This window comes from Chrysoperla carnea, chromosome 3 (genome assembly GCF_905475395.1).
Source record: "Chrysoperla carnea chromosome 3, inChrCarn1.1, whole genome shotgun sequence".
Taxonomy (NCBI): Eukaryota; Metazoa; Arthropoda; class Insecta; order Neuroptera; family Chrysopidae; genus Chrysoperla; species Chrysoperla carnea.
Genome location: NC_058339.1, coordinates 19,575,022 through 19,587,972, shown reverse-complemented (window position 1 = coordinate 19,587,972; position 12,951 = coordinate 19,575,022). Strand labels below are relative to the sequence as shown.

The 12,951-nt window shown below is 28.0% G+C and overlaps 3 protein-coding genes and 1 non-coding gene across 4 annotated transcripts; 1 reads left to right on the top strand and 3 right to left on the bottom strand.

Moving 5' to 3' along the window:
* Positions 1 to 2,960: 2,960 nt before the first annotated feature.
* LOC123295907 lies at positions 2,961 to 5,271 on the bottom strand. Its single transcript, XM_044877369.1, has 5 exons — positions 5,148 to 5,271; positions 4,892 to 5,077; positions 4,683 to 4,828; positions 3,490 to 3,668; positions 2,961 to 3,401 (listed from the first exon to the last, which is right to left on the bottom strand). Exons 1-5 carry the CDS (start codon positions 5,252 to 5,254, stop codon positions 3,003 to 3,005), a joined length of 1,017 nt encoding a protein of 338 aa, XP_044733304.1. The 5' UTR covers positions 5,255 to 5,271; the 3' UTR covers positions 2,961 to 3,002.
* Positions 5,272 to 6,039: 768 nt separating this feature from the next.
* Positions 6,040 to 6,673, bottom strand: LOC123295906 (ribonuclease P/MRP protein subunit POP5). The gene is made up of 2 exons (XM_044877368.1): positions 6,538 to 6,673; positions 6,040 to 6,472 (listed from the first exon to the last, which is right to left on the bottom strand). Exons 1-2 carry the CDS (start codon positions 6,555 to 6,557, stop codon positions 6,040 to 6,042), a joined length of 453 nt encoding a protein of 150 aa, XP_044733303.1. The 5' UTR covers positions 6,558 to 6,673.
* A 1,427-nt stretch (positions 6,674 to 8,100) lies between these two features.
* LOC123295905 lies at positions 8,101 to 12,823 on the top strand. The gene is made up of 3 exons (XM_044877366.1): positions 8,101 to 8,520; positions 8,593 to 8,726; positions 12,631 to 12,823. Exons 1-3 carry the CDS (start codon positions 8,101 to 8,103, stop codon positions 12,821 to 12,823), a joined length of 747 nt encoding a protein of 248 aa, XP_044733301.1.
* Positions 9,085 to 9,157, bottom strand: Trnar-ucu. The gene has a single exon. It is a non-coding gene; the product is annotated as a tRNA-Arg (tRNA).
* Positions 12,824 to 12,951: the final 128 nt, after the last annotated feature.

Sequence of the window (12,951 nt, the reverse complement as noted above, 5' to 3'; positions counted from 1 at the left end):
TTCTCTTTGCATCAATTCTTTGAAGACTTCGTGAATCGAAATTTCTTAACGGAATTTTGTGAGATATACGTCCACCGTATTAAGTTACGTCTACCGTAATTTTGTGAGATAAACGAAAGAATTTAATTGGCCTTGGCGGTTTTGGGGAGTTTCGAGCTTTAAGCCAGGAAAAGTCATTTGGTATATTAATAAATAAAAACATTTTAATACATTGTTGTTGATAAATTCATTTTATTAACATAAAATTCATACAAATAGAAATAAATCTGAAGAAATTTTAAAATATTGCTTTTCATACACGTAACAATAAAATTTTTTAGTGATAACTAAGAATATAACTTCAAAATCAATATTAATATTAGTAAAAATTGGAGAGTAAATATAAATTTGAAATATTTCATAAAAAATAATAATAGTCTAAAAAATTAAACTTTATAACTACAACAATATAAAAGATACATTTAACTATAATCAAATAATTCATTGAAAAATATTTCTATAAAATGTATTCCTATGAAAGTATATAAAATATAATTTATTCATCAACAAATTAACATCTAACGCATTTTATTGTAAATAGTAACGAGAACTTTAATACTTATCATATATCAGTTGAACTTGAATTATCGAATCTATACTGGGTGTTCCAAACCACCCGTCCAGGCTGATTATTCTGAATAGTTTTTAAAAAAAATTGAAACGAAAAAACACGTATCAAATATTTTTTGAAACTCTATCTAACCATACCAAAAACACCCTCCACCCTCAACCCCTGTTAGGGGTAGGGGGTGTAACTTGAAAAAATCAAATGGAAACCCCTATTTTTTTCTGCAGATTTGGATTCTTCAGAATAAAAGACAAACATTTTGTCTAAGAAATTTTTCCCGATTTTCGGTAGATCGCGCTACAATCGACAAAAATCGTTCTTTTAGATTTGGCATAAGAATTGCGCCGTTCAATGACAAAAATCAAAACGAAAAAGTAAAAAAAAATAAAAACACAAACACACAGAACCAAAACAAAAACAAAACAAAAGCAACACAAAAGTTAGAAATTCAACGAAAATAAAAGAGAAGCGAAAATGTCGAATTGCGGTAATTGAGGTAAACCACTAGATGACTAGACAATTGGGAGGATACTAAATAAAGCTCTTAGAAAGAATTAGATATGAATCATTTTAGATTTAATTTTTTTTCAGACTTTCCAAAATAAAAAAAAACATTTTTACAAAAATAATTTTTCTAAATCATAATAAAATATGAAAAACAAAACAGAATAGTCTTTTCTTCAAAAAAACAAAAACAAAATTGAAAATAACTATTCTCGACTCAAAAAACTTTTCTCGCCTTCACTTGAACTGCAATTCTAATGCCAAATCTAAAAGAACGATTTTTGTCGATTGTAGCGTGATCTACCGAAAATCGGGAAAAATTTCTTAGACAAAATGTTTGTCTTTTCTTCTGAAGAATTCAAATCTGCAGAAAAAAATAGGGGTTACCATTTGATTTTTTCAAGTCACACCCCCTACCCCTAACAGGGGTTGAGAGTGGAGGGTGTTTTTGGTATGGTTAGATAGAGTTTCAAAAAATATTTGATACGTGTTTTTTCGTTTCAATTTTTTTTGAAAAATATTCAGAATAATCAGCCTGGACGGGTGGTTTGGAACACCCAGTATAATTTCGGGAAAACTTGATAGGAGTCTCACTCTAGCCTAAAATAAATTGCGTATTTTCGATATTGATAAACAATTTTTAAACATTTCGGTAGAATAACAATGTTAATTATAGCTATTTTTTGCAGTACATATATGCATTATGTACAGTGATGGGAACTAAAATGTTCGACAACTCTCAAATTACTTTCAAACGGTTCAAGATAAAAAGCTGAACCTTCCATGAGTTCAATAAGACCATATAATACAGATTTTACAATACCGCTCATGCAGCCCCTTTAGGGAAGACAAAAAACGTTTTTTAATGCAACGGAACGAATTTTTTCACAGACCTACGACGATTTAAAAGTAGCCGGTTTTAATAATTTTTTGTTTTATTAAAATACATACGCCAGGAGGAGCTTAGACTAAGCAAATAATGTGGAAATGACGAAACATGGAGCCCTTGTCTCTCCTAAGACACACACATGCGCATTTTTTTCGCGAACATGTTGGTTAATGGCATTTCCATGTGATTGATTAATTCTAAGCCCCCTCTGGTTTGTGTTTCATTTAAAAAACGTATTTTTCCTTCAATAAGTGGTCTGCATGTGCGGTATTGTCGTAAAAAGAAGCGTATTATATTCCTCTTGAACTCATAAAAGTTCCTACACCTTATTCTGTACATTTTCAAAGTAATTTTAACGTTGTCGAATTATTTTCTACCATTGTACATATATATATTGTACCATAAGTCCTTAGTCATACTTTAATAAGGAATATTTTGAAGGGTCAGATTAAAACAACAGTTGTTGATAACCAATGAACGAAAAATTATCCAATGGTCGGAAAATTTTGAAGCTTTTTTAAATGAACAATTTCTTATTTAATAATGATCTCTTTTCTCTAATCAATAACGAAGTCTCTTATCTCTCATCAGATAAGAACCTGAATTAACACTTAAATATCTATAAAGAACAAAGTCAAATTCAACATCATTGTAAAATATCCTCCTATGGTTTAGTCAAATACTATATGACACTTCTAAGTTTAATCGTTTAAACTTCTGGACTGCCATACAGTATTTTATTATACAATATGAACCCATAATTCAAAAAGAAACCAATCAATATTTTACTTATTAAACGTCGACTGGGGGCTTATACGGGACAATACTGTACATATTAATTTTAATACTAATAAAAATAATTCACAATTAAGTGACTAATAAAATTCAGTCTTATTAGATATACATTTGAATCTCAAAAATAATATCAAAGAAAATAACAAAAAGATTCTACGAGCAGAAGAAAACTGTGGTTATACTAGCTAGAAATAAAATTATTTAATTTTAATCTTGATTTTCCCAACAATCATTAAAATTATGCATTAAGTACTCAAATGCAGTGGATGGTGTTGAGCCAAATTTAGCAAGCCACATTTGTTCAATTAAATAACTAGTCATATTATTTCCATACTTTTGTGCTTCCTCGCAAATATTTTTAGCTGGCAGCCATATAGTATTTAAATTTTCATTTAAAGTTTTAGCTATCGGTGTATCAAATTGAGTTAATTCTTCCGTACTAATGATAACGCTATATTTATTACAATCTCGTAAATTAACAAAAACATCTTTATATAATTTTGAATTAATAACAATTGCAGTTCCCGGTTGAACAATTTCTTTAATTTTTATCACAGCTTCGTTAATTGTATTATATGGATAGAAATAGAAGTGAGTTGGTATTTCCTAAAAATAATAAAATTATTCGTTATTCCTAAAAATTTATTTCACATTATGCTTAAGTTTTGAGACAAGGGAAGTGAGAAATATTTACCTTTATTTCAGCAATACATAATATCGGTTGAATATTATTATTATTTTGGAAACTATTATTAATTTCTTCATCATATCCTAGTATTGGAAATGTGTCAACAATAACCAAACTATTGAATCCACCAAATATAAATTCCTTCTTATGTATTTGGAAAAATTTTATCACAATCGATGTACACACTTCGTAAATTTTTTTAACAATATATAATTTTGTATCTAATAATAAAATAAATTATTATTAATAAAATTAATATGCACTAAAAAGTAAAAAAATAACGATAATATAATGCAGTTAAAATTATTGTTTTTTTTTTTTTTTGGAGTCAGCCAAGGAAACAGCTCTGACAGAACAGTTTGCTACATTAGCTTGACTGACACCGACTCCAAAAAAAACAATAATTTTAACTGCATTATATTATCGTTATTTTTTTCCTTTTTAGCGCATATTAATTTGTTTTGGAAAAGATTTTCTTTTGAAGTCGGTTTTCTTTTTGTTAAAAGTTTTTTTTCCCGTCATTTTTAGTGAATCTGAAGTACACTAAGTAATTTTTCACTAAAAAAGAATCATCGAAATCGGTTGACGTGGTATTGATGTTATTCGTCCTCTTGTTGTGCATAATGAATGCAAATTTAAGACTTTTATGGTTTTCTCATGGATGGCGTTGTCAGAACTAGACCAAAATGAAATAGGACCACACGGGAATCACCAGCTTTCAAATAGATAAAGAATCATCAAAATCGGTCCACCCAGTCAAAAGTTCTGAGGTAACAAACATTAAAAAAAATTTTTTTTTTTTAAATACAGTCGAATTGAGAACCTCTTTTTTTTGGTTTGAAGTCGGTTAATAAAATTAAAATCATATCGTTTCCGTTTCAATATTAAATCATATCAATATGAACAGAATTACTAATAACGACTAAGTAAGTAAATTAGATTAAAAATCAATACAATGTCGAAATGAAATTTTTGGGATTTAAGTTTTTTTTAGATTGTGCTTTTATATAGAAACGAATTCAAATTTGACTAATTCACAATAAAAGTGTAGAAGAAAAATGAAAATCAACATAAATATTTCACAGTATCAATTAATTGCTTTACCTTAACTTACATCCAAAAATAATATATGCATTATAAGAAAACAAATTTTAATATTAATAATTTAGTGAAAAAATCATAAATTTTTGTATACTAACGCAATATTTCAGATATTTCTTCCATTTCAATATTCTTACACCATCCTAAAATAATCCTCAATGCTGTAGCAAGAGAACATTTCATTTGTTTGAATGCGGTATTTTCTCGAATACTTCGTTTCGAATTACATTTATGGCACAACCATCTACAAAAATGTAACTAGTAATAATAACTTCTAAAAATAGCCTTATTTTAATTTAAAACCTACTGATATTTATCTAATATTCGAGCGGGTGCCCAATGCATTGAAGTATTGCAAATTTCGTTTCCAACCGAATTATTACATTTCATTGTACGCTGTAAAAGTCCCATTTCTTTTAACCATTCGCATAACTCTCCTTCATGGCCTGGTTTTAACATAGGCCTAATAAATAATTGGAAAAATCCAGCCTCACTAAAATGATCAATAAACGATCATAACAAACGATCGACAACTATATTTATTTACTTAATGTAATATATACCTATCTAAATCGTCCAAATTGGGACTAGTAGCTTCAACAGCATTATCAACTTCTGCTACAGCAACATTTTTTTCTGTTTCTTCTTCAGCTATTTCTAATATTTGCATTTTATATTATATTTTGGATAAATGGGGTTAGTTTAAAACATTAAAAGTAGGCCCAAAACAATTGACATTTTAATTCATTACATAACGCATGCGTATTTACGATTATTTAAAACTATTTTACTGAGCTAAGTAGTTTTAAAATTTTCTTACTTCATATTTTCGTACGATATTTATATAAATATTTTTTTATCGTGTAGCTACATTCGAAGTTATTCGAAACAGAAAACTATTGTTTTGAATTTCTTAATGTGTTTTCAGCCTAATGAAACTCAAAACTATGAACCACCTAATAAATATCAATTTTACAGAAAAAAAACAGTCTACCCTTTTTAGTTTTCTTTAAAAGTGGGAGAAAACTCGATAGTAACATGATAGAAGAGGGCAAGTGAATTAATTTAACGCTCTTGTGATAGCCCTAGGTGTGTCAATTGGTGTCTTTGTCTGAGAAGTTTTCATGAAAAATCGCTAAAAAATCCAACGAATTTTCCAATTTTATAATTATTTAACAACTTTTTTGATTGTCTCATTAAACATTAGGGCGTCAATCTGCTTATAAATCAAGACCAAAGATCAAATAAGAAAGTATTACCAAATTATTAATTGCTTTAATGGCTTAATTACTCTGCTCACAAAAATCTCTGCAATTACTGCAATCAGCAATCGTTACAAGGAAATATAAAATAATAAAACATTTTATTAATTATTGTAAAAAATAAAAATTTTTAATTCTATTTATAAAAAAATGTTACAAAATTAAATAGGAAACATTAATTAATTATTTATTCCTACGTAACTTTAGCAATTGTTTCTAAATCCATAATTGCTTTTCTGAAATTTTCTTTTTCCTCATTTGTTTTAAACGTGCGTAAGGTTTCAATTAATTTTGTTTTTTGGTAACCAATGATAAACTTGAAACATTGTTTTATTGTAGCACCTGTATATAACGTCCTTATAGTAACGGCTTTTGTATCAATACTTGTAATAAAGGGCAATGAGCTCGTGACAAATCTATGTGGTCCATGTCTTACTTTAACTAATGCAATCCTGGTTAATTTATTACAATATTTAGCTACGAATCCGGCTTTGATTGCAGCAACTCCAAAATCCCCATGCAATTGTTGCACCTTTGCAATAATAGCATTATACAGCCCATTAGGTTTAAGTTCGAATATTTTGGCGGAATGCTTCTCGACTGGAGTAATTTCAACTGTCACATATCTAAAACATAACTTGTGTAATACAAAAAAAAACTGAATAAATTGTCGTTAATAATTATAACATACCTGTTTTTAAATCTAACCATGCTTAAAGACTTATTTTATTATTTATAATATTATGAAGTAAGGTTATGTATGCATACCATAGATGTCATAGGTAATAGAGTAAGCATGGTAAATAAAGGTAAGGATTGTAAAGCTGTAAAAAACCGAATGTACCGAATACTGAGTAACGAGTCCGCCATCTAGTACCGAGTACTGAAACTTTACAATAATGAATTACTCGTTACTCGTATTAAATCTTACCAATGGTCATATTAATAATTATATTAATCAAAAGTAACGGGTAACGTAACGTTATGATTGTAACGGGTACTGATTATTTTAAAAACCAATGCATAAGTATGGGTACTTAATTTCTTGTTATTTTTATAGCATTAAAGAATTGGATATGTCTATTGCCAATTTTTGTTAAATAAAAAAGAAAAAAGGATTGGACAACTACATAAAAAACAAGGTCCTCAACGTCGTGTTTGGCTAAGGTCTTGTTCACATTAGGGCAATCATTTAGTAAAGTAGTTATGTAATTTAATAACTTGCCTGCTCATCCAAAAGCGTAAATAACTAAATCCTTTCATTTTCATTTTTTTGTAAGTATGATATTTTGTAGCCTACAAACACTCATTGTCCATTATTTTATGTAATTACATGACATGAATCGTTATCACCCAAACATAGCGCATCAATAACAGCTTGCTGTTTCACCAGCAGATTCTTATTATATGTCAATGCTGCATCTATATTTTCTTATATATCTACTGTTAATAATTGTGTTACTAACTACTCTATGATTATTTACAGAAAAAAGTTATAGAGAATATCAACACCTAACATGGAAACTTCTAAATTTAAATATGAGGTTTATCTTTATGAACAGAGCAAAACAATTGAATCAGAACACTCGAAAGTTATGGATTAAAAATTTTTTATTGGATGAAACGTTTTTAGCATTTAACCAAAGGTGTTAGAGAACCTATTATAGGAAGTTATTAAGTATAAATTACAAAAATATGTTACGTTGTAAAAATTATTGGCCAAAATGATAGCAGCATTTTAGTTTATTCAAAATGCAGCCTTTACCACCAGTTTATTTTCCTAGAATATTTTACAAGACTCTGTCTCCTTTTATTAAATATCATGGAGAAGTTTCTATATTCTTTTACAAACTTCTTTGCAATAAAATTTGACCTCATTTATTAGATTCTTGTAAACATTTCTTAATCAAAATACAATATTCAGCAAATTTTATCCAAAACATTTTAAAACGACTGCATAGTAAATGTACCTGTAGAGTATATGTTTGTATTAAGTATTCCATGTTATATTTTCTGAATCCAAATGTTCTTGTTACTTAGTTTGATTTATTGTATATGTTTCTTAAACATCAATGCAAATGATATAAACAATACATTATATTTATCCAGTGTAAATTACTATCGTAATCGATTTTTTGTGTGTTTACCTGAATTAATACCAACATTATACGAAATTCAATACTTCAGTATATATTTTCCAACAACAAAATTAAAACCATTCGCGAATCAAAATAATTTAATAACATGTAAACGGATGGATATAGATTCGCGTGGTCGATTGTGGATATTAGATGTGCCTAAATCAAATGAAGTTATTCCTAAAATTTTAGTGTACAATACTTTAACATATACCGAACTATTAAGCTGTGATTTAAAAAATGTTTTGAAGGATAATTTGAATACAATTATCATTGATCCCGTAGTCAATGCATTTACAGGATCTAGGGCGTATATTGGTTATTCTAATGAAAATGAAATTTTGGTTTATTCATTAAAAGAGCATCGTTACTGGAGATTAAAATTTGAAAATGAAAATAGCCCATTGAATATTTTTGCTAGTTATTTTGCGGTTTCAAAAAGGGAACCAATATTGTATTTGAGTGGAAAATCCGATGAGCGACTATTTAGTGTTAATTTGAATATTTTAAGAAAATTGAATGGACCTCCTGCAATCGTTGGTGATGTAAGACCTAAGCATATATATATTTTTAAAAATTTTTCAACTAATTTAATTATTTTTTTGTAGATAGAACCTGCTTTTATCAATGTGACCTATTTAGGAAATAAGTTAGGCCCTTCTTCAGGATTAATATCCGATTTCAAAGGAAATATTTATTATTATTTAATCAGAGATTATGCTGTAGTTCGATGGAATGCAAAGTAAGTATTAGATAAGATTAGTAGAGTAGATTTAGAGAGATGAAGATTCTTATATAGACTGTGATCGTCTGCAGATGAGGTCTCTCTCTTTTGGGCCAGGCAAAGTATGTGAGTAATAAGTTACAAAATATCGGCTTTTACAACGAATATTTTTGAATTTAATTAATTAAAACGTAAATAATTAAAAAGATTCATCATATAATGCAAAATATTCTTTTTCTTAAAGATGCACCGTCTCGATAAAGGATAAAATATATAAAAATTTTGAATAAAAAAACTTTTTTTTGATGAAATTGTTAATAAAATCAATTATAACTAAGTTGTTTGACTAATTGAAAATGAAATAAAAAAGTCACTGCATCCCTGGCGGGGATCGAACCCACGACCTTTGGATTAGAAGTCCAACGCGCTATCCTCTGCGCCACAGGGACGTTGATTCAAATGTGCTAGAAACACGAATAGACAAAACCGGATGGTTATTTTAAAACATACGATATAGGTACGCTATAAATGAATAACCTTATCTAGAAAAAGGAAATTGATATTTATTTTATTCCACAAAACACGAAAATGTTTTATAACGTGGACCATTACTTATGTCGTCAATATTGTATACAATGAGTATAGTTTCTAAAATTCAAAGTCCTTGAAAAATCAAGGAAAATTATGAAAAATAATAACAATAATTCATAATTATAATTTTTTGTATCTTAATCTTTTATATTATTGAGTGATTTTATTAGATGCACAAAAGCTTTATTTTTTACATTCTGACTAGTTTGCAAAGAATTGTTTACTCCAAATTATAAAAAAAAATTCGCATCTTCTAGGCCGATTATTTAAGGATTTTTACTGTAACTTTAAGGGCGGGGGGTAGGGGGGTAGGATTAATGATTCCAACTTTGATTAGGTTTATCTAGAGTTAGAGGCTGTCAATCGATTTCAAATTTCTTTGGTAATTGTATTATAATATCCTTAATAAGTATTACAAAATTTCGAATTTCATGACTCTATGACCATAGTAATACAACGACCTTAACCACTTTGGCATTATGGAAATTTTTTATTTTTTTGTATTTCGCAGATTTTGTGCGCGTTTGTGTTCAGAATATAGTGCTAAAAGTACTATTATCAAAATGATATATAATATTACATGTTAAATATTTAACACCTTGTACTGCTTAGATAATTTTTATTCAAATGTTGTATGTGTTGTCATCACAATGTAAAAATAGTCAAATTATATTACTACTGTTATTTTGGATTTTCAATTTTCATTTCTCAAATCGTACAAACAAGCTGAAAGGTATATACCTAAGCGAAAAAGGATTTCTCAAAATTATCTTTGAATTTTTTAAGAAGTTCTTATAGTAGGCTTTTGTTCTAAATTAGAAAAATTTTTGTATACGTTACATTAATATCTGATTTACACCAAAAAAGTATTGAATAATTGTAAAATATGAAAATAAGATTTGAATAATTGCAACTTTAAATCAGGCATGGGCAAATGTGACTCAGAGAAGTCCCTCATACTTCTGTAACTAAATAACGAGCAAGACAGTGACAACCTTACCAGTGTCAACTAATAATACGAGTCATTATTATTAGAGGAACTGAGATAAGTAAAAGAGTCGTATACCCGTCTCGCTTCCTTCTCTAGGAGCAATGCGGACTTGGATAAAGAGACACACAATAAAGTTTATGGCACACAATAAAGTTATAACAATGGTGACTTCGACTTAAAATAACTCGCCCATGCCTGCTCTAAATGTACCCTGCGCGTTTACATCCCTTATATTAACGGAGACACAATGTTTTTTTTTTTCTATATCATTTCTATCAAAAAGTTTTTTTTTATCAAAAATTTTCAAAATAAGTCGTTTTTAAGATTACTCCATAAGAGCAATGTATTTTATATCGATTTTCACAGCTTTTTCTTAAAAATTTGTATGGATATCTGAGCTGAAATTTTAACGACATGTTCTTTGAGTAAAAGTCTACCTATAAAAAGTTTGAGCCTTTAAATAAACCATTGTTAATGCTAAAGTTTAAAAATAAATTCATATTTTGTATTCTAGAATTGTGAACAGAATTTTGCTATAAATATTATGTAATATGTGTCGGTTAAATTATAATCCGCCTAGACAAATTTTAATTTGGCTAGGCGGATTTACTTCGATTAAATGGCAATTAAAATTGTTGAACAAAATAATATTTAAACTATAACAATTTTAAAATATATTAATTTTCGTTTTGTTTTACATAAACATTGTGCAATATAATATTGTTGTTTGTTGACATAAAATTTTGAGGTCATGTCAGTTTTCGAATACATAATTTCAATGTTAATTGTATTACAATTGAGATACATTATAATTATTTACATAGAAATGACATAACATGAAGGTTTATTTTAAGAATTACAATTTTGAGTCAAAAATGCAAAATTAATTTGAAATTAAGGATAGCAAAATTAGTTATGTAATTCTTATCAAATTATGGAACGTCAAATCCTGACACTTCTGGCATATCGATAAGAAAATTAAAAGCAAGAAGTTTTTCAGGTCGTAAATCGTAAAAACAAACAGATAGCTAATTTAAGGAAAACAGATCGATCTCATTATTTTACGTTCAAAGTATTTTAATATGTGAATTTAATAGACAATGGCTCTTAGGCTTTCCCATAGCCTACCACCGACAGGATGGGCTAAGGACCTTTTTTGATTTAAAAGAAGGGTAATAAGCCTGAGGCCTCCCTGGCCTTATTATTAATGCAGCCTGGGTTTGACTATTATGAATTCAACAAAAATAAAAATGTAAGAAAATGCGATGTTTTACACTACAGTTTTCGAAAATACGCGATTTTTACGATCTTCATCCCTCAAAAAGTGTATAGAACACAAAATGGTTATTTTAAAATGCAATTCGACCAAAAATTTTTGCGGGATTTTGTTGAGTAAGCTTTAAACTACAAATAAAATTTGATACACATTAAAAATCTGAATTGTTCTTACACTTTTTGAGGGATAAAAATCGTAAAAATCGTGTTTTTTTTCAAACTTTACGAATTTTTTACTCGAAAACTGAAGGGTCTAGAAAAATGTGTCTAAGAATATTTTTTGTTAATTTTGAGCCAAATTATATGATAAAAAATTTGCCACTGACAGACAGACAGAATTATTTTCGCATTTATAATATTAGTAAGGATGAAACTTTAAGATTTTTCGGCCAAGTATCTTGGGAACTATGGATTCTGAGGAAATTTTGTATAGAACCTTTTTTGTGTTATTAACTTACGAATAAAATAATGGTTTACGTGATATTTGGAAAAAAGAACCTATTTTCGCGAACTTTGTCCATTAATAATTTTTTTAGCGCACGTGATTTTTCAATGGACTTTTCATTGGATTTTTTAAACAGATGAACTGTTTTTTGTTAGATCTTTATTTTGTTAGATCTTTTGTTTTGTTAGATCAATTTTAAAATAAAATTTAGTATAGGATACACATACTCTTTCGTATATGTAGCAAAAATTGTAAACGATTTTTTATGGTCGTAAAAAATTTATTTTAAGTTTGTTGATTTTTCTCAATGGAAATGTTGATTACCAAATAAAAATGTATTACCTAATTACTACATTTAGTTCCATAAATAAAACTAAATATATTTTTAAAATATGGATTAGCAAATATTAGAGCACCTTTAAGTAAAGAAAAATTTAGATAAGACCTAGTAAATTTTGTGTATTTTTTAAAATATCCAATATTTAGAAACGTACAAAATACAAATATTGGCATTGTTGACACTATTTTTTTCCACAAAAAATACACAAAATATTCAAGGTTCGTTTAAAATAAAAAACATAAAATAATAATTAATATAAAATTTTCATTTATTTTTACAGGAAATCATTACAAGCAGAAAATCATAAAATACTTATGCAATCCGCAGAAAAATTACCATTTGTAACTCAATTTTTTGCTGGACCTCAATACAGTATTTGGGCTGTTACAAATAATAACACTTTTATTAACGTAACTACCACAAATGAGTTTAATTTATTTGAGAAAATTATTAAAATTGGTACAGGATTTTAATTTAAGCTATTAATTCTACCATATTTTTCCTCGGATCAAGTTTTTCGATTTAGTAGTGATTGTGTACCTACATGGTATGGAATATTCATTATTAGAAATGGATGTTTCCATCCACGGATTTTTACCTA